The sequence below is a fragment of the Diabrotica undecimpunctata genome, chromosome 1 (assembly GCF_040954645.1).
Source record: "Diabrotica undecimpunctata isolate CICGRU chromosome 1, icDiaUnde3, whole genome shotgun sequence".
NCBI lineage: Eukaryota > Metazoa > Arthropoda > Insecta > Coleoptera > Chrysomelidae > Diabrotica > Diabrotica undecimpunctata.
The window spans coordinates 48,121,881-48,148,147 of NC_092803.1; the positions used below are offsets into that span (position 1 = coordinate 48,121,881).

At 32.4% G+C, this 26,267-nt stretch overlaps 1 protein-coding gene across 1 annotated transcript in view; it reads left to right on the plus strand.

Annotated features, from left to right (window-relative positions):
• Arp8 (Actin-related protein 8) overlaps positions 1-22,681 on the plus strand; it is a 35,567-nt gene extending 12,886 nt beyond the window's left edge. Inside the window, exons 4-6 of the mRNA XM_072542083.1 lie at positions 5,178-5,560; positions 5,805-6,077; positions 14,070-22,681. Of these exons, the coding sequence (XP_072398184.1) occupies positions 5,178-5,560; positions 5,805-6,077; positions 14,070-14,302 (889 nt within the window). The 3' untranslated portion in view covers positions 14,303-22,681. The remainder of the gene's footprint in view (positions 1-5,177; positions 5,561-5,804; positions 6,078-14,069) is intronic.
• The last annotated feature ends 3,586 nt before the right edge of the window (positions 22,682-26,267 follow it).

Here is a 26,267-nt window from a genome sequence, read left to right on the forward strand (position 1 = left end):
CGAGTTGTTCCAAGAGAAGACAGCAAAATTCTGATGTTGATTCCAAAAATGAAAAGCCGCAAAAGAGACGGAAAATGTTAACGTCCGAAGAGAAGGTAATGATACGAAACGTTTATGAAGGAATTGTCGGCAGAAAAATGGCATTAAACGTTAGCTAAGCGGTCGACATTTGTAGCAGTTTAACAAAAGTATCCGTTAGCTGTATTTATCGTGTACTTAAAAATACATCGGAAAATAAAAAGCAAGAAAAAGGTAAAACTAGAGGTAGGAAAAGCATTGTTTTCGATGACGAGACAAGGAATATTATACGTCGAAAAATTCATTCATTTTATTTTCGGAGTGAAATTCCAACACTGAAAAAAAATTCTCAAGAGCTCAAAAAAGATGACTCTTTACCCAAGATATCTCATAGGGTCTTAATCAGAACCATGCGCGAAATGAACTTTCGATATGTAAAACGCAACAGAAAAAGTATGCTATTAGAAAAAAATGAAATTATTCTATGGAGAAGAAAATATTTAGAAGAAATACGAAAAATTCGCAGCACTGGATGCAAAATATATTATTTGGATGAAACCTGGATTAACGAAGGTCATAAAGTTGGAAAATTTTGGCAAGATTTAAATGTCAAAAGTAAACGCGAAGCATTTATAGAAGGCTGGTCTACAGGATTAAAAGCTCCATCAGGAAAGGGACGGCGTTTAATCATCACCCATATAGGAAGTGATACAGGGTTCTTTGATGATGGTTTGCTTCAATTTGAGTCGAAAAAAACAGGTGATTATCATAAAGAAATGACTTCCGAAGTATTTGAGCGCTGGTTTAAGAGAATCTTACTAAAATTGGAATCTGGGTCTGTGGTTGTTATGGACAATGCGCCATATCATAGCCGCAGACTAGAACAATTACCGACGACGGCATGGCGGAAAAAAAAGAGAATTCAAGAATGGCTTACAGAAAAGGGGATTGCATACGAAGAATCAATGCTCAAAATTCAACTACTTGACATTGCACGGTTAAGGAAAAGTGAATATCTTAAATATGTTGTGGATGAAACTGCAAAAGATTATGGTGTCAAAGTTCTACGTCTACCACCTTATCATTGCGAACTTAATCCCGTTGAACTTATCTGGGCGCAAGTGAAAGGAAAAGTAGCACGCAATAACAAAACGCTCAAAGTTTTACTAGAGCCAAGTATAATTACACCAGGTGAAGATAATGACAGCGATAGCAGCACTGCATCTTCAGATTTAGACAGCGAATAATATTTTCTAATAGTTTAGTAGGCATCAGCATAAAAAAACCAAAAACAAAAAAAACGAGAAGAACATAGTAAGTGTGTATAGTGTTTGTGTTTAAATAGAATAGTACAATGTTTTGTTACATCCAAAATTATTTTTATTTTGTTTTTATAGAATTTTATTTTATTTGATAGGATTTTATTTTGTTTTGTTTTATACTGTTTTGTAAGTTTTTTGTTTATTTTATTTAATGGGACAATATGACTCTTGGCGAACACCCATTTAAAAAAAAGTGACGCGCCACAAGACATACCTCTCGGGTGGTGTGGAAACTGTCTTAAAATTTGTTTTAAAAAAATTTCATTGTGTACCTCTTTAAGGACGAGTCACGTCAAAAGACGTTTTAGCGTAACTTCCGCGACAGCCTGGTGGCATCAGTAAGCTTTCTGCAAAATTACTTGTTTTTTATAGCTTTTTGTTTGTGGCATTCTGTATTTTTAGGAGACTGTATGGAATAAGCCACAAAATATTTATTTATAGGTTTAATTTACTGATTTTTCGATCTCTATATAAAGACATCGTTTTCAAATATACAAGTGATAGTAATATTTATTTTTCTATGGCTTTTTGCTTGCCGTTCTGTATATTTAGAAATAATGTTGGGAATAAGTAACAATATATTTAATTGAAATGTTTAATTTACTGACGTTTCGATCTCTATATAAAGAGATCGTTTTCAAATATACAAATGATAGCAATATTTATTTTTCTGTGGATTTTTGCTTGTGGCATTCCGTATTTTTAGGGAGAATGTTGGAAATAAGCCACAATACATCTATTTACATGTTTATTTTACTGACGTTTCGATCTCTAGTACAGAGACCGTTTTTAAAGTTAAGAAAAAAAAAAGAAAATAATATAAGAATATATAAATATAAAATAATAAACAAAAAAAATAAATATAATTATAATTTATATCTTTGAAAACGGTCTTTGGATATAGAGATGGAAACTTCAGTAAAAACCTGCAGATAAATATATTGTGGCCTATTTTGAACAATAATATGTAAACAATATAATATAATTAACGTTAAAATAAAAGTGAGTGTACCCCACTGGATTTTCATACGACTTTCCCCACTTCTACGACTTCAAACGATGACTCACTCTCCCAAATAGTGAAATTAGAGTTTAAATTACAAAATCCTTATTCTACATTACGTCCCGATAAATAAATTAAGACAAAAGTAGACGGTAAAACTGACAAACAAAACGAAACAAGCACTCACTTAAAATTTGCAAAAAGACCCCGAAAACTTATAGACAAAACTTCTTTACAGGACGATCCTATCCCTGGGACATCTTCTCTTCTTCTTAACATGCCATACACCAAAGTGCATAGGCGACTATCTCATTACTAGAATTCTGTTCTTGGCGGCGTGACACAGCTCGCCTGTATTGTATATTCCTGTCCATTCTTTAATATTCCTTAACGAGGATAATTGTTTGCGGCCGGCTCCTCTCCTACCTTCGATCTTCTCAAGACATCTTCTCAAGATCCAACAAATTCCGAATAATGGTTATTTTGCTGAAGAAGTAGGAAAATCCAGAGAAACCTCACTTTTTCAGACATATCTTGCACATAAATTTACAAACATTAGAGGAGACCTTAGAAAGAGATCCTATTTACTATTTTAAAACCCCTATTAAAAATGGACCCCTGTCATTGTATTCTCAGTATAATCATTTACATGACCTAGCTAAAGACAATTTACATAAAATAACTAGAAAACAGAAAAAAGGACTTTTTAATTTTCTTGGTACGGCTATTAAATATGTAGCGGGTAATCCCGATAATTCAGATCTAGATATGTTAAGAACACACATTACAGCTATTGAACTTAAAGAAAATGAAATCATAAAAAAATTTAACAATCAAATCTCATTTGGACAGTCAATTGATACGAGATTCGAGAAACTTATAAACAAAATTAATAATAATAGTTTCGTACTTCTATCCGCAGTTAATAAATTATCTGCCGATTTTGACGGTTATGTTGCTCTACATAATGAAATAATTAACCTTCAAAATATTAATGAATTTCTCATGAAACTTATCAGAACAATCACTTTATCTCATTTAGATATTCCAAATAATATTGAATTATTTACATTAAATGAACTCGAAAGTTTAAAAGAAAATCTTCTTCAAATTTATTCAAGAAATGCTCATCGATGATAATCATCCTTATGACCTTATAGAAGCATCTAAAGCCCTTGTTTGTGTAACTTCTCAAACAATGCTCATAATAATAAAAATCCCTATCCTAGACATTAACCTATACCTCACCTATAGAATTTATCCTATCCCTAATTCAGATCATATTATGATATTGCCACCCACACATTTCTATGCTAACAATAAATGGTACGAAGACTGTAAGGGACATGCTGAGTACATAGTTTGTACGAAATTGATCAAATCGAGATGCTCCATACCCAATGTTCAAAATTGCACTAAAGTCGTTGTCACAGAAAACTTCTTTCAAGAAACCAATAAAGTAATATTATTAGGAGTAGTCAATCCAATAAAGATTGAAGAAGAAAAAGTCATAACTAATAGTATCCTAATGACGGACGAACCAATTATCATAAAAGGAACCAAATATAATAAAAAGACTACACAAGAAATCTCCATCCCAGAAGTCGTTCCCATAAAATTGATACCAGAGCATAAGATTCAAATTAAAAAACTCAAAATTCCAGAGACCCATGGCCAGCTTCAGCCAATAGAAACATTGGACCCTCTTCCACAAATTTTAACGGGACTTGGCACCACTAGTTTAATTTTAATAGTTTTCCTCTTATTATTCATTTTTATATTTCTAATAAAAAAGAAAAAAAGAATTTCCAGATTACTTTTTGGACCCAAACTACAGCCAGCCCAAATTCAAATCCTGGATCAGCTCATCGCAGAAGTTTCCCAAACTTCGAGGACGAAGTCAATTCCAGAGGAGGAAGGAGAAATGCAATCCTCAGCGACCCAAGCCGACCGATGACCCGGAAGCAGACTCAGCATAACCGAACCAATAAATAGATGCAACATCCATTTTTCAACGATCTTTTTAATTTGTAATTCAATTGTTAAACAAAAGTTCCATAATTCATAATTTGTGATTTCTCAAATAAAACCTTTTTTTAAAATACAAGTTTAAGTGCTCTCAACATTTCTATATATATACATATATATCTTGTTTATCTTGAATATCCATATACTTCTCTGTTTTACCTGTCTCTATCTGTTGGTCCTCCCTGTTTCTAGCTTTCTACTTGTCATGTCTGATTGTTTGTCTTGCCTACCAGTTTCTGTGTATGTGTATTTGTGTCCATATGTTGTAATATTTTATACATTCAAACGACCTCAGAGGCTGGATAGACTAAGCAGTAGTATTCAACCACCTCGATGACAAGCCGCTATTAAATTTTCTAACCGTACTTTTTTCCGTGGAATAAACTCGGCAATTGCTTTGGCATGAGTGCCTGGATATTTATTAAGAGAAGTATTTATGTAAATATTGAAGATTTAGAAGATTTTTTTTTTAATATATTTGGCTTTTATTAATTAAAAAGTTGCAAAAGAAAGGTTGGACTTGCAGTTAAATAACTAGACTAAAGACGAAATATGGTCAAGATAGTCATTTGAGAAGTATTATTCATACGACAACATGATAATCGTATAGAAATAATAAAACTAAATGTACGTAAACAGAAGGCAATTGAGAACAGTGAAAAATATTAGCAAACGCCTATGTTGAGCAGTATACTTAGAAGACTGATGTATGATAATAAAAATTGACATTCTTTCAGTTTTTCCTTTAAAGTTTATCTTCTGTACTTCAAAATTTACCTTTTGTCATAATCTTTAACATGTTTTAGGGTTAGATTAGATTATGGAGGCGGGGACATCACCCAAATCTTCTACTGGTTGCTCCAAAAGTGTGCGTTCCCTTACAAGGAATGTTCAGATCAGAACAAATTAGACACCATGCTGCTAAGGAAGCTGAAAGAAGATTTTTGTCACGTCAACTTGGATATTTGCGGCTCTCAGGAGAAATCGTTCGTTTTAAAACAGCCTGGAATGCCCGTTTACCAGTACACGATCCAAGTCGGGGATGAGTGTATCGTGGCACCGCTGAGTTTGTTCAGCCCCGAGTTGTTCGCCATTACTGGACCGAAATTGATTCACACGCAGAAGATATCGACTGGTGATCCAGAGGATCCTCACGATGAAATTTATCTGAGGGATATAAGGAGAAAAGGTGAATTTTTTGTGAAATTTAAAGTTACAAACAAAATCTGATATGATATATAACAAATTTTTTCTGTCAAATTTGGTAAGTGTGAATTATGCTTTATTCCCATTAAATATATGGACTATTATTAATCTAGGAAAGCCACATTAAAATAGTCTCAGAACTATATTAAAATATATTCATATTTTGATTTAATTGTGAACTGCACTGAAAGAAAATTAATACTAAATATTTACTATTTTATACCAAGGTATGAAGGAAAGTATGGACACCGCCAATGCAGATCTTTTGAGCGATAGTTTTCTGGACAGCCAACAAAACAACCCAGGCGAAGATGATATCGTTGTCGATGCTATGGATCCTGTTGTGCCAGCTTCCATAAGAGAATTCGTCACCAACCCTGGCCAGATTCTGAGTCTGGATCAAGCGGTTCTACAAAGTATCGATAGGTGTCCCAACGAGGAGATAAAGAGAAAGATGTATGGGTGTATTTTAGTTGTAGGGGGCGGAATGAAGTTTTCAGGTAAGAAAATTTATTTTGTTTTATTAGTATCTTGTTTGATAGATTCATTAGCTAGTGGAATAAAATTTGTAATTATATCTAGCGACATATAATTGTTATCTTCTTAATGTACTGTACCAGAGGTGGCCGAGCTCCTTGATAGTCCTAGTCAATTTTTAAAACTTAAAATTTTTCGCGAGCCGCAATTAAATATTTATTAAAACAAGTATGCAAAACGGTATCAAAGAATTTTTTACAGAAGTTATATTTATTAAAAACATAAATAAAAGTACAAAATATGTGAATTAAATTGTCATATTAAAAATTAAACACATTTATTTCACTTCTTTTGATAATTCTTTAAAATTTGGTGACATTTCGTGACAGCACTTCTCAGTAGTTCTTTCAAATGATAGTTAATTCTGATGATAGATTTAAAATGGAATAAAATGACTAATAAAGGGTTTTTTTTAGAGGTATAGAACTTTGAAATGGAATAAAACAATGACGATTTTTTAAATTGACATGAAATTAAATTTCTTCGAAAGATAATCTTGTGACATTAAAATTTAAATATGATTTCTGGCATATGGCTGCCACTGCTGGTTCTGACGTAGTCTAATCTGGAGGTCCAATTTTCTATCACTTTTTTCTACATTTGTGGCCGTATATCGGCAATAACGCGGCGAATTTTGTCCTCTAAGTAATCAATCGTTTCAGGCTTATCGGCGTAAACTAGCGACTTCACATATCCACACAGAAAATAGTCTAGCAGTGATAAATCGCAAGATACTGTAGGCCAATTCACTGGTCGGAAACGTGAAACTATGAGGTTACCAAACATTTTCTTCAGTAAATCAATTGTGGTACAAGCTGTGTGACATGTTGCTCCGTGTTGTTGAAACCACAGCTCCTACACATCATGGTTGTTCAATTGAGAAATAAAAAAGTCAGTAATCATTACTCTATAACGGTCACCATTGACTGTAACATTCTGGCCAGCATCGTTTTTGAAGAAATACGGCTCAATGATTCCACCAAACTATAAAGAAAACTAAACAGTCAGTTTTTCTGGATGTAATAGCTTCTCAATATACACTTAAGAATTAGCTTCACTACAAATATGGCAGTTTTGTTTGTTGACGTAGCCATCCAACTAAAAGTGAGTTTTATCGCTAAACAAAACTCGCTTATGAAAATCGGAATCAACAGCAATTTCGTTTTGGATCCATCGCTTTGGATCAATTTTGGAATCTACGCTTTGTTAGATGATGGTGTAGCTTCAATTCTGGCACATTCTGGCCAGCATCGTTTTTGAAGAAGTACGGCCCAATGATTCCACCAGACCATAAACACCTTAAACAGTCAGTTTTTCTTTTCTCATCGCTAAACAAAATTGGCTTATTAGTCCAGTCGTCAGAGAGTTGATCCTTAAAAATCATACGAACAAGCTGAATTTTTAGAGAAAATTAATTTTAGAACTCTAGAACTTTTAGAACTAATTTAATAAGAGTCTGTACACCGTAGAAAAAAATGTTTCAAATAAAAAATGTAGCTGAGATAATTTTAAACAAAAATGTTTATAAGCATTTTTTATGTAGAATGAACCGTTCTCTTAAAAACAACGCTTGAAGCGATCGTCGATTTTGCATGTCAGTTACGCGTGTGAAATCAATGTTCAATAAAATTTGTATCAGCACGACGGTAAAAATTCGATAACTTTTGATTGAAGTGTCCTATCGACAAGAATCAAGATGTATGCAGTGTTTGTATTTTGCCGCAAATAAACTCAAATTTTATACAGGTGTTAAATAAATAAACGTGACGCGATTTTTGCCATTTTTTATGATTCTCGAGAGATCAATTAAGTTGATCACTTTCATTGACCAGTTGTAGTAAAATTTACATTTTTAGAGATCAATCTTTAAAACCTATGACATGAAATTTTAATTCTGAGTTGTGGTAACAAATATGAGGCTTTTGAAATATGAATAAAAACGCAGAATTTAATTATTTACATTACAAACGATCACACGTCACGGAAAATGCATTTAAGAAGACGGTTTTGGGTGTTTGCAGAAGTTTTGTTCTTTTGACAAACGTACTAGTGTAATTGAAAACAAAAGTTTTAAATGTTTTAGATTGTTTGTTGTGTGCAAGTTTAAATCCAGCGTTTTTTAAGCATATTTCAAATGCCTCACATTTGTTGGCAAAAGTTAAAACTAAAATTTCATGCTATAGGTTTTTAAGGTTAGGCTGTAGTAACCAAAACTTTATATTGATTAGTCAATGAAAGGGATATATTGTATTGATCTCGTGAGAATCATAAAAAATGGCAAAAATCGCGCCACGTTTTTTATTTAACACCTGTCTACAATCTGAGTTTATTTGCGGCAAAATACAAAAACTGCATACGTAAGCTGAACTCTTTACCTTTAAAACACATCTTGATTTTTGTCGATAGGTCACTTGATTCAAAAGATATCGAATTTTTACCGTCGAGCTGATACAAATTTTATTGAACATTGATTTCGCGCGCGTAACTAACATGCAAAATCAACGGTCGGTTTATCTGTTGTTTCTAAGTGAATGGTTCATTCTAGAGAAAAAAGCTTATAAACATTTTTATTTAAAATTATCTCAGCTACATTTTTTATTTGAAACATTTTTTTCTAGGGTGTACAGATTCTTGGTAAATCGATTTTTTTTGCGTTTTTACCCCTCTCTGAGGGGGGTTCTAGGGGGAAGCCCGGGGTTAAAAGTGGTTAACTTTTTTGCATATTTGTTGGGGTCCCAAAATTAATACGCTCAGCAAAATTTAGCTTGTTCGTATGATTTTTAGAGGTTCAGGGACATTTTCGTCTCTGGACGTAAGTTCTTTCGACGACTGGAGTATATGAAAATCGGCATCAACGGCAATCTTGTTTTGGATCCATCCACCGAATCTACGAATCTACGCTTTGTTAGATGATGGTGTAGCTTCAATTCTGGCACTAGTTGTATTTTGTAAGCATGCGAAGCAAGATCTCTCTGCAAAATCTTCCATACAGTGGATGGATACGTATCCAACTGGTGTGCACGATGGCGGATAGACTGATTCGATTCTTCCTTTATGCTACAACAGCAACATCTTCTGTAGGCACTGTACGACATGTCTGTGGATTATCATTTAGAGTAAATGTGGTGCGAAAACGTTCCATGTTTAATCGAATTAATTACTCTGATTGACTATTATGTTGACCATAAATTGGACGTACCGCACGATATGTATTTTAAATAGAACTATAATTTTCAAAATATATTTTGCACAATTTGAAGGCGTTTTTTAGGCTTTAAGTCTATTCATCCTGAAATGCTAAACCAAACTTAACATAAATCGCTTGACAGTTGTCAAAATGTCCGATAGTTAAAAAAGTGTGGCTAACTTACATTTCTATAGCTCTAAAAAAACACCCGTTATAAGTATGTTGTTTCGAATATTGTAGCATTTCTATTTCCCCTCGTATATGTTAAATCATCGAAAAATATTCTCAATCCTTTTGCGTCGCTGGAATTGATAATATAAACATTTCTGGCCTGTATATAATAATTTTAATTACATTCTTTTGATCATTATTCCGCTTAATATTGCGCGTCAAATAAATATCCGCTTAGGTTGGTGGGAAAGTGATGCGGGGAGATTATGATGTCACTCTACAATGGACCACGATAGGAGTCAGGTCATTGTTTAGTCCGGATTTTTCTTTTTTAAATTCGTAATAGTTTTTCGTTATTCGTTTTTTGTTATCGGTAATTCAGTAATGTAAAGTGAAGTATAGTAGCAGTAAGAGTTAGAGAGAGATTTAGATTTGGAAAGAGATAGCTTTCGGCGTGTAGTCTTCAAAAGCCGTCAATTTTTTAAGTTAAGAGATACTAAGTCTTTGTTGAGTTAATTGCCGATTGGTTGTGCTGTGGCCTATGTGGGAGATTTGTAAGACCACGTTTCCAACCATTTAAGAGGTCCACATGGTTTTAAGAAGGAATCGAGTGACCGAGTTTCGAAGATTGCAGTTTGTTGTCATCCAGCATAACCCGAAGCCCGAATCAGTGTCCAACTTCCCAAGAATTGTCCATTTTGTGTTCCATGGTCACCCCAGACCAATTCCAGTTTGTGTGGGACACAGTTGTGTAATTTTTGCGGTGTTTTATTCAATTCCAATCCCAAAAACTTTCTTAAAGGAAATACATCAGCCAGTGAAAAGTACCAGGTACTTTTTATTAAAATTATTCAAAGTAAAAATAAACATTTTTCATTAATAAAAAGTATGCTTTCATGACAAACTAAAAAATTAGAAATAAATAAAATTACAAGTTTTATGGATTAGCTAATTGTCATATTAGTCTTCTTTTAAATAAAGTTAACTTTTATAATTAAAATTAATATTTCATTTCGACATATGACAGTCAGTATTATCCTTTTCTGACATTTGGTACATAATCATAATTTTGAAATTTGTTTTGTGTAAAGGTTAACCTCAATGTAAGCTCTGTTGAAAAATTTAGATAATTTTGATTTCTAATAATTATTTAAATAGTTACAACTAGTTGTAAAATTGTTACAACTGTCTCCCAACCTGTAAGGTTTGTTGATAAATTTTGTTAATATTATTTGTAATAACTGTTGATGTGAAGTAATGTAATGTAGTGTAATGTTTCTCTCTAAACCAGGAGTTGTAGAATTATTTACTTTAAAAATATTTGCACCCTTTAATATTTTTTAGGAAATAAAAGCCTTTCTTTCTATCCAGCAAAAGGATTCTTTTAAACGGCGTCCCTTTCAAATAGTTTAGGAACCTTCTTGTGTTTTTTTGCCCAGGAAATCTCTGTAAGTATTTTTTTATTTCTTTCTTTGGATTTACCACTTTTAGTCCCTACTTTATTCACTTACTTACGACCCAGCTCTCCAACCAAAACAAGAGTGGCCGTTCGCAAACGTGTCGATTTGTTTGCTTACCCTATATCCAGCGCAGTACTTGCTGTCCCCACTTTCATCCCCCTATAAGTGATACCCAATGTGGTAGGCAAATTAGATCGTTACAATATGGAATTTCTAAAATTCAGTAATCGTCGTCGACTTATAGTTTAATTGTAGAGCTTGATCTTGGAAGAGATTCCTGGAGATTGGAATTGAAAAACTCATTTGGAAACTCATTTTAATTCCAAATGGATTCTGAAAAAAATTAAGAGATATTCCTTTTAGATTTTTTATAAACTCGTTCAATTTTTCTTGTTTAATATTGGAACAATTTTGTTTATTCGAGGAAAGTGACAAAATGTTTTATTTTTAATGTCATTTTGAAAAAGTTTTAATTTAGTTAGAAAGCTAAACATACACTGTGAGAGGTCAAAAATCATGTTATCTTTTTCCTGCAATTGTAAATTCAGTGCTTGTAATTGTTCCAGTATATCAGTCAAAAGAATAGGGTATTTTCCTTGTTTTTTTAAGAAATGCAGTTATCGGATCAAACAAATCTGCAAATCGATTTAATATGTTGTAAATAAATATCCACCTAATAATGCAAAATAAATTAATGCCATTTTTAGTTGTTCGTCCTTTATCCCCAAGGAAATTTTTGAACTGTCGATCATTTTTGTAAATGTATGTAATGTAATGTGTGTAAATATTTTGTAATGAGATGTCCTCGGTCAATTATTCAATGAATCCTCTCTTAAAAGTCCAATAAGACCCGGCTTTTTACCCAGCATTGCAAGAGCTCCGTCGCCTACAATTTTATTAAGATGCATATCAAAAGTTTTCATTATGGAATCTAATGTATATTTAATATCTACAATGCGAGTTGATTCTTGAAGTGTCACTAAATGTAATAATTCTTCTTAAACAACGAAGTGAGGTGAAACAAAACGTATGCAAACTGCCAATTTCGAAAAATCTGTGATATCTGTCGATTCGTCAAGGGCTAAGCCGAATGCAGTCCAGTTCCTCAAATCATTTTTTAAATTATCTTCAAGAGATGTATTAATCACAGTTATGCGTCGTTCAGTTGTGTATCTCGATATGAGGATTTGCGAAACAACTTTGTGCAATGCTGCATTAGTTGGATCTAAAATTTTAAGTGCATTTTCCAAGTTTTTGAAATAAACATTGCATCTCCAACAGGCGTTTTGTTCGAGCAATATTCCAGGCAATAAGAAAGCTGGCTTCAGCCACATTTTTAGCTTGACTGCTAAATATCGTCAAAATTGACTGTAGTTTATTTAAATTTGATTTTAAAGAAGCAAGTTTATCTTATCTTAATTTGGAATTTGGTGGAGACTGATTAGAAAACTGGGATGATCGGTTTCATAATGTCGACGTAAATTGCTTGTTCTATAACTTTTAACGTTGTTTTTAAATTAGTCCCTCATTGTCAATAAAAGAAAATTCTCCTCCCACCCACAGAGATACTAACATTATGTTTCCACTTCTTCTTCTATTCTTCTTCTTCTTTTTATGTAGACTGACTAACTTTATGATTCTGTCTGTTTTTCATAGTGCCTCCGATAAGTTGTTCCATCGTTTTCGTGGTCTTCCTACTGATCGTCTTCCTATTAGGGAACCGTCTCTTGCCAGAGGACTCAGGGAATCTTCCTGTCTTATCCCATTGCCAACTTCAATAGGGTCAGTTAGTTCTTCTTCTACTTTTACTTTTATTGTGTTGTTTTGGTAGATATTTTCGATAGTTTTGATTATTCCCAGAGGCGTCTATCTTGCATACAATAAGTGAATAACGTCCTTTAATTTGACCCGATCAAATGCCTTCTTAAGATCCACGAAACATAGATATCCCGGTTTGTTGTATTCTATTGATTTCTCTTGCACTTGCCTCATTATAATTATAGCGTCGGTGCATGACCTTGACCTAAAACCTTGTGTTTTTCTGCTAGTGTTATAATTTCATTCCGTTTAATTGTTATCACTTTGGTTGTTAATTTTAGTGTTTAGTGTTGTGTTTAATAAATCAGTTTCTCTGTAATTTTCCGGGCCCGATTTGTCTCCCTTTTTGAAGAGAGGTATTAATGGGATGCTTGGATCTCCATTCTTCAGGAATTCTCACAGATATTTACATTTTGCGGAAATTGACACGTATACCCTGTATCGTATTTCTTTGTAAAGCGTATATTTTATTTCGCTATGATGAATATATCTATAAATAAACGCAAAATCGCCACATGTTTATTATTCTAAATATGAGAAAAAAGAAAAAACGTTCTGTGTGGATTGGTGAGTGGATTTTGAGACGTGAACAATACGATGTCGACAATCAGTTAATGTCTGAGCTCATTATTGATTATCCAGCATAGTTTTCGATTTCTTTAACAGAATAAAGCCTGCTGATTGAAATAAAACAATTATTAGTGTAAAAGAACGAGTTGCTGTAACTTCCCATATGTATCCCATAATTCATCACTCATAACTCATAAGTTTACATTTATACAAATTAATTAACTATTCCACATTTGCTTTCAATCACTTTTTTTATCACAAATCTTTTATCATGATTCAAGTGTCAAGCAAGTAGAGTTGCATCCAATTTTTTACAATAAGTGACCGAAAGTGTCAGTTTCGAACTAACAAGTGTTTACAATTATCGTTATAGATGTGTAGACACACGTAATTGATAGTTGAAATATATATAGCTGATATAAATTTTTCACTGTTTACATTAGTAAAGATTTATGCTTGACACAAATTTCATGCAATAAAGTTTCATGCATCTAAACTTACTTTTACACGTATAAGTTCTCATGAATGTATGAATATGAATACACTAAAGCAAGCCAACCAGATCTTTAAAGTTCATCTTCCATGGCGCTGAAAAATGAATGAAATGAAGTTTTCTATTATAAATGATTCAAATGCACTTAAATCTGAAGTTTTCAACTAATTTAAAAAATTACAAATATGGTTTTTTTATTATATTGTTGTTATATCGCATATACCACTGTGATAAAAATATTTTTATGTATTTTTAGGCATTGGCACATGGCTTCAAAACAGAATCTCTCTGCAGATTCCGTATCTCTATCGCGCTGAACAATTAGACATTGTCACCAATCCTCGCGACATGGATCCATCGATGATTGCCTGGAAAGGAGCCTGTATCATGTCATGTCTAGAAACAGCACACGAACTGTGGATTCAAGCCGAAGAATGGGAGAAGTTTGGAGTTAGGATTTTGAGAGAACGAGCTCCTTTTACGTGGTAGACTTGATTTGTACAAATAACGAATGACTTTATGGGTGGGTTTTGGTATATAATATAAAAAGGGAACAGAGTACAAAACATGTGTATTATATTAGTTTCAAAATTGACCGAAATGTGTTAGAATTGAATTATATGTGACAAATGTCGTATTTTGCTGTAAACTCTGATAGGTGCAGCACGTAAATCTTTCAGCTGGACATAGGTAATATACATTGAGGTCAATGTGGCAACTGTGCTCTCTCAAACCCACTGCTGTCGCCAAGGCTGCTGACGTTTTGACTTTTAGTATAAATCAAGACTCTATTGGGTATGCATCGAGGGAGTTAAGTAAATAATCTAAAGTTATTGCAATGCCGTTAAAAACCTTTGAAAATTTTATTGTGGACTATGCGGAAAAACGAAAAAGTATTATTCTACAAGTAGTTAAACACGAATAAATAATTCATTTAAAGAAATTGAAAACCTTCAATACATTCCACTGTACAAAATAACAAGTAAACTAAATAAAACGTTCAAATATACCAACTTCTTTTGCAAGATAATAACCTAGTCTCTTATAAAATCCTTGTCTTGTCCTTGTCTAAAGCTGTTGTGGCGCAATCGTAGCACTTGCATTTCCGATTTTATTTTCTAATTCAACTAGATGATGTGCCCTCTTTAGATCGTTCCCGTAGATGATGGATTTACTATGTCCCCAGAAAAAGAAATCCATAGGAGCCAAACCGGTAGATCTCACAGGCCATTAAAATTGGCTTGTTCCACTTATAATGCGATCCTGAAAAATTTTGTTTTAATAATTTTTCACGCACATTATGAATAGGACAGCCATCCTGTTGATAGCAGACATCTTCTAAACGTATATCTGGGAGATTCTGAATAGCTGGAATAATGTTATCTTGTAAAAGAGCAAGATATTTAGCTGAATTCAGAACTTCCTCAATGAAAGATGGACCAATTACATGGTCACCTAAAACCTGAAATGCCGGTCCATGCATGAAGTTTTTTGAGGGTGTTGGCTCTAATGTACAATACTTCGATGTTCATTTTACTGAGACCAATACCGCGTTCTGGAAGGATTGTCATGACCACATGCTGAAAATGACAATTTATCGGCGAAAAGGATATTTTTTATAAAATTATCATTTTCGTGAGATACAATCATTGCGGCTTCACAAAACTCCATTTTACGAACTTGGTCTCCTAATATTCGTCGCCATTCTGTTCGGTTTCTGCTTCTGATCTCTAGTATCCGGTACTATATCTAGAATATCTAAGTCGGTCTCAACTCCATCTAACCACCTAATTGTGTGTGCTCCTGTCGTTAGCTTTTTAGCAATCATGTTATCAGGCATTCGTATTATGTGTTCGGCCCATCAAGTCGCTGTGTTTTAATGAACGTTACGACATCTGGTTCATTAAAGAGCTGGTATAATTCGAAATTAAATCTTTTGCACCACTGCCCTTGATCCTTTATAGCTCCAAATATTTTGCCGAGTATCTTACGCTCGAATATTCCCAGAAGTCTTTCATCTTTCTGCGTTAGAGTCCATGTTTTCGCCCCGTATGTGAGGACCGGCCTCAGCAGCGTTTTGTACATAATAATTTTAGTTTTTCTTTGGATATTTCTTGAGCGGAATTATTTTTGGAGTCCGTGGTATGCTCTATTTGTAAGGTTTATTCGTTTTTTAATTTCTTCAATGGTTTTATTGGTAGTAGTCACTAGCGGACCAAGGTATGTGAAGCTGTCATCACGTTCAACGATATGACTTCCAAATTTTGTTTCCCGTTCCTCATTTGCTGTAGGATCCTTAGTAACCAACATGTACTTGGTTTTATCTTCGTTGATGACTAGACCGACCTGTTTCGCCGCTGTTTCCAATTCTAGGAAATATTGCTTTACATCTCACTTGCTACGCCCTACTATGCCAATGTCATCAGCATATGCTAAGATTTGTATCGATCTATTGTAAATAGTACCGCCGTCTCTAATTCGTGTGTCTCGGACTGTCTTTTCCAAGGCAATGTTAAATAATAGGCAATCCAAGGTATCCCCTTGTCTGCGTCCATCCTTAATCTCAACGGATCGAGAATTTTCTCCGTGTATCCTAACGCTGACTTTTAAGTTAGACATTGTCATTCTCGTTAATCGGATAAATTTTTCTGGTATACCAAACTCACGCTTGCTTTAATAATACCATATTTAATTATTTGAACCTTTTCTGTAAATAAACATTTTAAAACGATAGTCTTCGCTTTACGGTTTCAATTGAAAATAAATGCGTACAGCTAACAGATTTAGCCCATTCTGGTTATGCAAAAATCATCGATTTCACGGTAAATTTTTTCGCAGATATCTGAAGCTTTTAACACATAGGTGGGGGTTACTAGATGACGAATAGATGAAAAAGTACTCGTATTATTGCGTTTATTTGCGTTTTATTTAAACAATAATTTATGGTCACAATTTGATTTTTTGTCTATAAGTTTTTTCCCTTATATTTTACATAAACAATATTTATATCATTTTTTTATATCAAGACTATCTTCATTTTCCCGTTTTTTAAATTAAAATTGATAAATAATTTACGGAGATATCTGCAAAAAAGCAGTTTTTTGCACTAATTTATAAATTTTATTAATTTTTTTATTAACAAAATAAAATGTTTTGGACATCGAGCAATTACGTTCTTTTAAATTTGTGCGAAATTTCCCCCCGATAGGTCAAATAGTTTTAAAGTTATTTAATTTATTTATCCCTGGGGCTAAATATTTAAACTATTTAACTTGCTCTATTAATGATGCTAGACATATTTAGCAAATTTCATAGGATTCTTTAAGACTTAAACTATCTCAGAAGTTAAATGCATATTGCGTTTTCATCGAAATTATTTACAAAATAAACGTTTGAAAAAGGGGTATGTTTTTTACTTATAAAAAATTGTAATAACTTCTATATTTTTCAAGCTACAGACTTGTACGTACAATCATTGGGTAGCTGGTAAAAAAACTTACATTAAAAGAAAACCTTCTATGGCCAATACGAACGAAGTTAGGGCCTATTTTTTAAAAAATCATATCTCCATTGTTTATAAACATTAAGAAGTAAAATTTGCACAAAAAAACTGCTTTTTTGCAAATATCTCCGTAAACTATTTATCAATTTTAATTTAAAAAACGGGAAAATAAAGATATTCTTGTTATAAAATTATGATAAAAATATTGTTTATGTAAAATATAAGGGAAAAAACTTATAGACAAAAAATCAAATTGTGACCATAAATTATTGTTTAAAATAAACGCAAGGTAAAAATACGAGTACTTTTTCATCTATTCGTCATCTAGTAACTCCTACCTATGTCTTAAAAGCTTCCGATATCTGCGAAAAATGTTTCGACCTTTTTTTTAACCAGACAGGGCTAATTCTAAGGTGCCGATTATCGAGTTATCAATAGAATTGTACTGTATCGCTTAGTGTGGTGGGATATTGGCATAGACGCGAGAAAGCGCTGTTGCCACACTTACCTCAATGTATATTACTTATATCCAGCTGAAAGATTTACGTACTGTATATAGGACATTCGACGCTTCACTGTCGAATAGTTAAGTGGACGTCGGTTCAAGCCCTGGTTCGGTGTACAGAAAAATAAAAAAGGCTAACGCAGCAGTTTAAAATTCTAAATGAATCTGCGGCTTAGACTAGATAGGACATATATCTAAATAATTTGTAAATATAGTCTAATATAATATATATATGAAATGTCTAGATACTTATTATATATGTTACAGTTCAATTGTAAAATATGTAAAATGTATAGGTACACTATTTTTTAAAAGTATATTATGATTATTTTATAATATCTTATGAATCATCAACTTACGCACTAAAGAGCGTAAGATTCCACATCTTACGCTCCAGATACAGCTGGTTATAGCTAGTGTTTCTATATTTGTGGATGTGGATATTTTCATATTTACTTAAAATTTGGTTTTCTATCTGACACAAAGTTTTTTATGTATCAGAGCTACATGTAATCCTAACTTTGGTTCCCATTTGGCGTTCATTAATTGTGCGACTTCAGAGTATTTATGTGTACAGTACACTCATGAAGAGATTTTCATTTATCTTAATTAAAGCCAGTTCCTCCCTTCAAATTTGTAATGTAGGGCACGAAACTCTTTCTCTCTCTCTTTCTCTTTCTGTCTCACTCTTCAATGGCGCTACAGCCCAAATCGAGCCTTGGCTTACTCCAAATTATGCTTCCAACCCTGCCGGTCTCGCGCCGATCTTGTCCAGGTTCTCAACATAAGCACAAGGTAGTACACAAATTTCAAACTTTTAAGTGCGTATATTGTCTTGTTTTGTGCTTAAATTTGTTTCTGTTTTATCTCATATGTTTTATATGCATTATTATCATCTCACTTCATAATTTTCAATCTGACCAAAAAACTTCAGAGCTCGATTTTTATGATTTTATTTTGTTCTCCTGTATAATATCCACCTAGGATATATTGCACATCCAGTAAATGAATCATATCCTTTCATCCTTACATTGCATTATTACAGTGCTGTCAACTTATGATTATATACGTAATTTGTAAACTTTCTATTTTAATGATATCTAGTTCAAATTTCAAAAGAAAACAGCGAATTTTTCATAACGGTAACGAACGTGTTAACGATGTTAAATGATTAACTATCCAAAAACCTCTATTTTAAGCAAATGTTCATTATCTATACTGCCGTAATTTTTAAATTAACTGTACCTAAAGATAAAATTACAATTAAAATCTCCAAACTAGGGATTTTGTTGATATTACCGTAATAAGTTGGCATTTTTAGTGAGAAATTAGTTCGGTTATCACTTATAGTTTATTTTTATGAACGAGAGAGTAATTAGCATAATTTTAACTGGTAGCTCCGACCACTCCATGGGCGTGCTCAAGATTAATTGAAAAATTACTTTGAATAATTGTAAAAAATAAATGAATTATTTCAGTGTTATAAAGTGTTATGTGTATGTAAACAAAAGTGACCTCTTTTATCACACACTATATTAGAACTGACTGGCCTACATTAAAAAGGGTTTTAAAAAATTCACATTTTTTTAATTTTTAAAAATTACAAAAGAGAAAAAGAGTTTTTAAAACCGTCTAAGGTATGTTAAATAGATGAATAAAAATATTAATATAAAACTTACAGCTACTTGTTACAAATCCAAATCAGATTCAGAAGATGAACTTTCAGAACCAAGATTTATAATAACTGGCTCGATAATTTTATCAATAATATTGTCCAGCTTCCACATTTTTTCCTCTTCTTTAATAGTGTGATTTACTGCCTTTTCCCAGTTTTCAGGTTTTACATTATTTACGGCCTCCAAAAACAACTGTTTAACATCATGAATTTTAAAAGTGGTATTTTTTCTTGAAACTTCACTCTTTATCTGTGCCCATACCAGTTCAATCGGGTGTAATTCACAATGATATGGATCTAAGTACTGTCATTCCACGATTTTTGGCAATTTCATCAATTTCGTATTTTTTAAATTTTTCTTTATGAAGGGCACACAACGAATAAAGTTCCTTTCTTATAGATCCGGGATGGTACGTAATATTTTTTGAACTCAGCCAATTCTGCAAGTCTTTTTTTAACCACTTGGTTGTGGCCAGTCCTTCTATAAGTCTGGAGTGATAACTTGCATTATCCATTACTATTACACAGTTCTTAGGAAGAAGATCTATCATTTGTTCGAACCATTCTTGAAAGACATCAGCGTTCATGTCTTCATGGTAGTCACCGGTACGAGTTGATTCAAAAGTTAATAAACCACCTTCAACAAAACCGTCTGAACTGCCAATGTGTACTATTATCAGCCTGCGTCCCTTTCCTGATGGTGGGTTTAAACCAGTAGATAAGTTATTTACAAAAGCGTGCCTTTGACTTGTAACAGTTTCATCCTGCCAAAATTTATTTGGTGTATGACCCTCGTTGATCCATGTTTCATCAAGATAAAATATTTTTCTTTTTTGGTTTCTCATTTCCTTTATGGTTCTTAGAAAATGTCTTCTCCATATGACAATATCGCTTCTTTCTAATAAAATAGACTTTCTGGGATTCTTTTTCCAGCGGAAGCCTATTTCTTTTAAAAGTTTCCATAACGTACTTCGACTCATTTCTGGTTATCCTTATCATCTCGAACTGAGACAAGAACTTTATCCAATGTTGGAAATTCTTGTCTAAAGAAGAATTCATGCACTTTCCGTCGAAGTCCTTCTTTAAAATGATATTCTATGTATTTGAAATTTTGGTTTCCCTGGAGCATTACGTGGCATTTGAAAACTACCACATTTCTCTTCTTTAATAACTCTGTAAATCGTAGATATCCCAACACCAAGTGTACTGCTAACTAACTCAACGGTCTCATCAACACTTTCACATAAACGTTTGTCTGTAAATGATTTAAAACAATTGAATATTAATGTTTTTTCATTAACTGTTAGAGGACCAATTTTTCGGCGTTTACACGGCACTTCCAAATTTTCCATAACACTAGTATACACAATAAACTGCACCTTGCAACTGAAGTACCTACTTTTAGTGAACTGTTAAGAATTTTGAATACGCCACTTGGACCTTCCTATATAAAAAATGGAAAAACCCACTATCACATTTTCTGTGGAATAAGTTTAGAAGGTAATTATCTAGTCAATTACTGTCGTAGATTCCTGGAATTAAAGAATTAAATGTTTGATTGTTGAAACCCTTACTTCGTGGAATGCACTCATTTCAGATAAAATAAAACGTTTTATTTTATCTAAAGAATTAAACTTTATTTTGCAAATAGGCAAAGAATTAAACTTTATTTTGCAAATAGATAAAATAAAACGTTTTATTTTATCTAAAGAATTAAACTTTATTTTGCAAATAGGTAGGTACTTATTAAACTTTTATTGGTTATATATAACCAATAAAATAAACATCTTACATTTCTTGCAAATTCATTAGTACCTGTTAACCTCCATCACTCCGACACTGGCAACCTTATTTAGGGATTAGTAACCCTCACAACTATTGTATTCTATTCTGCTCCAACCTTTATACCTGGTGGTCATACTCAATTTAAAATTGTTTTCCTATATACTTCTGTAAACTTGTTGACAAATATCTGTTTTTCATTGAGTCACCCGTATCTACAGTTTAGGAATTTGCATACATAATTTATTGTTTTATTACTCTCTCATACATAAAAATACACTATAATAGATGGGAAAATAAGTTCACGTGTCATTATTCACGTTATGCCAATTATCTATGGGTTATGCAGTAACCATGGTAATACGAATAACGTCGTTTTGTTTAGCAAAGCGGCCCCTCCTAATATTTTGGCTTTGTTTGACTTTATGATTTTATAACGTCACAGTTTCTTAACAATACAAGTATGTATACCATTTTTATCCTTGGCACCGTGACGTTATATAATCGTGGTTGAAAGTAAAACTGTGGTCAGCCAAGTTTACTGGAGGATTATACTGGTTTTTACATAATACATAATTTACATAAGCTCTAGCATGTCATGTGGGGCTTATCTAAAAACAATTCCAGTTTTATTCACTTTTTGACAAATTTAATTTTTATAGACAAAACGATTCAATTTTGACGATTAATTATTTCCGTAAGTGAAAAAGATTATTGAAATGTACTTTAGTCATAATTAGAAATAAGATGAAAATCTGAAATTTTCTGAGGAAAAAACTTCCCCTGTTGACATTTGGTATGAAAAAAATTGTTATTGTATTGACGCTGTTTTTCAAAGACTAACGTATTTTAGATTTCTTATAAATACTGTTCTTATAAATAAATATTAACTCTATCTTTATTCACTTGAGAATTACCATAATCCCTTTTTTGATCATTATTTACCGGTTTTTCAAATATTCATTCCAAATTTCTTTATCAGTTTGGAATAAATATTTTTGAGCAGGTAAAGAATTCAGAATTGTCATCTGAATGTTGTCTAAATACAATAAGTAATAAAATATTTCCAAATGAATGAACGTTTTATAACTGTTAGTCAGAATTTACCCTTAGGTATATTATCAAGAAGCCTCTTTTGTTGAAGTACCATGGTCATTAAATTATTATAAAATTGTGTTTGTTATTGATTAAAGTGATTAGAAATTAATTTAAAAAAATGTGTATATTAGGATAAATATCAAGTAACTACTTAATATGTTTACTTAAAAAATTCCCTAATCACTGCATCGCACCTACTATTATATTAATAATATAATTGCGTAGATATAGTTAGTCGAATTTGTACCACCAAAACAAACTGTAAAAACCACACTTGTGTAATTTAATACAAAAGTAAGTTTTTTTTACTTGAAATTTAATTTTTTATTATTTCGAACCCGAAACCTTTGCCAGAAAGTAACACACGTAACATTTGACGATCGTGACAGGACGTATATACGGGTGTGCTTAAAAGTTAGTTGTTTTCACTACTTTTAGTGCAAACTTTTTTCCGGCGAATCTTTTTAAGCGAAAAATGGAATCCGATAGAAAACGCAGAACGGTACTTTTACGAAAGCTGCTAATGTTTTGGACAGTTTTTTACCTGAACCGGTGCACACGCGACCCTGACAGAAAATTAGCGTACAGTGGGAACTTTTACAACTAAAGTACAATGAGCTTTGTGAAGTGGAAAATGCGGTACTTAAAAGTATATTCGAAGAGGCTTTAGAAGAAGAGTTAATCAGTGAGATGGAGGCAAATGATAATACAGTGCAAGGCACTTTGAACTTAAGTACAAATATGATGGCAGCACAGGTTCAGTAAGTTCAGAATCATCAAGTGTAAAAGGTAAGCGCCAATTTAAATTACCTCCAATCGAGTTCAAGAAATTTAATGGCTTCCTTTAAAGATTGGCTTCCTTTTTGGTCACAGTTCAAAGTAGTGCATGAGAGATCTATCAATTGATTTGACTGATAAGATATCCATATTTGAAACAAGCCACTGTAGAGGTTAGTAAGGCTAGACAATTAGTGGAGAGTTTTACTGCAGTAGCCGACAATTAATCAAACAATATTCAGAGTTTGCAGTCTAGATTTGGCAGAGATGATCTCCAGATTGAAGTTTACATTAAAGAGCTCTTAAAGTTAATTTTGAGTGGAGTTTGTAGTAGTCCTTGTAATATTTCTGCTCTTTATGATATGATTGAGACTCAACTTCGTTCACTTGAGACCTTAGACAAAACTGCTGACAAGATTGCGGCGATATTGTATCCTCTTGTTAAGTTATGCTTGTCAAAAGATATGATTCGACTATGGCATAGATCTTCACAGTTTTTAAGGCCGTATGTTTCCGTGTCCATGAAAAATATCGGACTAACTACAGAAGTTACAACTTTAGAAACAAGATTGAGTGTGCTAATGAGCTTTTTACAGAGTGAAGTTCAAAATGAACAAAAAATTTATTTAACAACGGAAGGTTTTGGTTTACCAACTGAAAATAAATATAAATTCAAGAGACTTTTTGCAAAGAAAAATGTAAAATTACCTAAGCAAGCTCTTAGCGATCGCTGCTGGGTTAATAAATTATGAGGTTTACAGGTGTATATTTTTATTATAAGAAATTTTTTTGTACTTGAAATTAAATTTTGTATTAATTCGAACCCAGAATCTTTCGCTTAAAGTAACTGCGGGATATTCCACACGTAACAGTAAATACACTTTTTAGTGTTTACATCTATTTTCGATACTTAGAAATGTTAAAAAACACAAAATATCAGAAATTTAATGATTTTTATTCAGACATTTCTTGTTTTTGTCGACCATTTTCGGAAGAAAGCAGTTATAAAAAAAACTATTGAGCTTTTCTATCATTCGAGCTCAAAATTATTCATCTCGCTCAATTTTTTCAACAAACGGGGGCTCTGTATCTTTAAAATTATACTACAAAGTAGCAATATTAAAGTTGTAAATAAACAACAACACAACACGATACAAAAATTAAAAAATCATATCGAATGATCAAATCCGAAAATTAGAATTTGTGTAACTTCACTTATAGCTAATATTAACTTACATTGAAGAGGACTGCCGATTGAGAGCAAACTGTACCGATCGAATATACAGTGATGAGTGTCTTACCAAAGAAGATAGACGCTTAAGCGTCTATATTCTTTGATCTTACCACCCGGCAAAATAGCGGAAAGGATAGAAGACAGATTAAGTTGTGAGATAGTACGAGATAAAGCTAATTCTTAGACGTGGCTATTTTACTTCAGTCATAATTATACGGATGACCTCGAAAATATTTTATTTTAATAATTTTTGATGTTAGAATAAATGATTGAATAAATTAAGATATATTATAGTAAAGAACATTTATTAGTAGCGATTTTAAATTATAAATCTTTAAGTTTATTTAATAATAAAAATAACTCAACTGAAATATTTGACTAAACTAAAGGTAAGTATGTTACTCCGAAAACAATTATTGTATGTGGAATTGGTGTAATAGTCAGAGACGTGGTCTATTGACAAGAATATTGGGGTTCAATTCACACCAAGGATAAAATTTTTGTTTTACTCAATCAAAAAATAATAGAAAATATGATACATATTAGGTAACAAGTTTTCGAAAACTCATTATTTACAATTTATTCTTATTCCAATGTTATAAAATAGAAATACAAAATAATTCAAATTCAATTCCAGTTTTACAGTCTTCAGTTGTGAATGCAAAATAATCCGGTGAATCTCAGTGTTAATATCAATTCCTCTGTAAGGTAGATTTACAGTTCTCTGTCCTCTGTACAGTTTATTTTTGTAGAATTTTTACTTATTTAAACATTCTTTAAACGTTCTTTTAATTTTGAAGAATTTTTACTTTATTTTCGAAGTACAACGATACTGTTTTTTCAATAAGATATTTATGTTTACCTTTAAACACTTCTAACACTAGTAACGAGTGACATAAACGTTTAGTGATTCAAAAAAAAACGATCTCTGCATAATTTCAAATTATTAAAAAAAAAAAAAACCACAATGTGGGTTTTGAACTCTAATCGTCTGCGACGTCTGTGTCGCAGTGTCGAATTCTTACCACTAAGCCACGAAGGATTGATAATTATTCTGTGACAAGAGTGTATAAAACTCCTCAAATCATAGTAGAAATTATTCTTGGTTAATAATTTAAAACTTTAGATTAAATAATCACTATATTATTAAATTATTTTATTCACATTTTTGCTTTATTGTGGTCAATCAGTTTTTACTTTATGCCAAATTAAAAATGGAAATACCTCACACAAACGACGTTACACATAATAATTGTGACCGAGGTGATTTAGCTCGAAGCTAACGTCTAAAGATGTGAGACTATCGATATTGGTAATGTAATGTAAATTATAGGTTTCTACCGATTATTTCCCACCTCTACGAGTTTCATCTCTTTTTATTTCACAAGGTAACTGTGTTTTCTATCTCCTACGTTAAAAAGCCGGGTGGTAAGACACTCATCACTGTATATTATAAGTCTCAGTACTTGGCTTCGCTGGCAACAATGTCGCGGTTTAGAGAATTAAATTTCGGGAAAATTAAAATATTAGAATATGATGCACGTGCTGCCATCTTGTTAAACGTTAGTTTATTTGAATGTCACTCATTTTAACCTTAAATAAGTAACACATAGTTTAAAAATATGTCTCTGCAATAAATTATAAATAACTTTGAATAATACAACATACCCTAAAACTTCTTGGACAAAGATCTACATCAATAGTATACTTTTCTTTTTTCGGTTATTACTCTGTCTTTTCTTCTTAAAAAAACTCCTTATTAATATTTGTCTACATGCAGTAAAGCAGATGACTGTCAAACACCTGTCAACCATAACAGAGTTTTGAGTATGTTTACATCGAAATATAAAAACATTTCTTGTATCGGCATCATTTATGTAT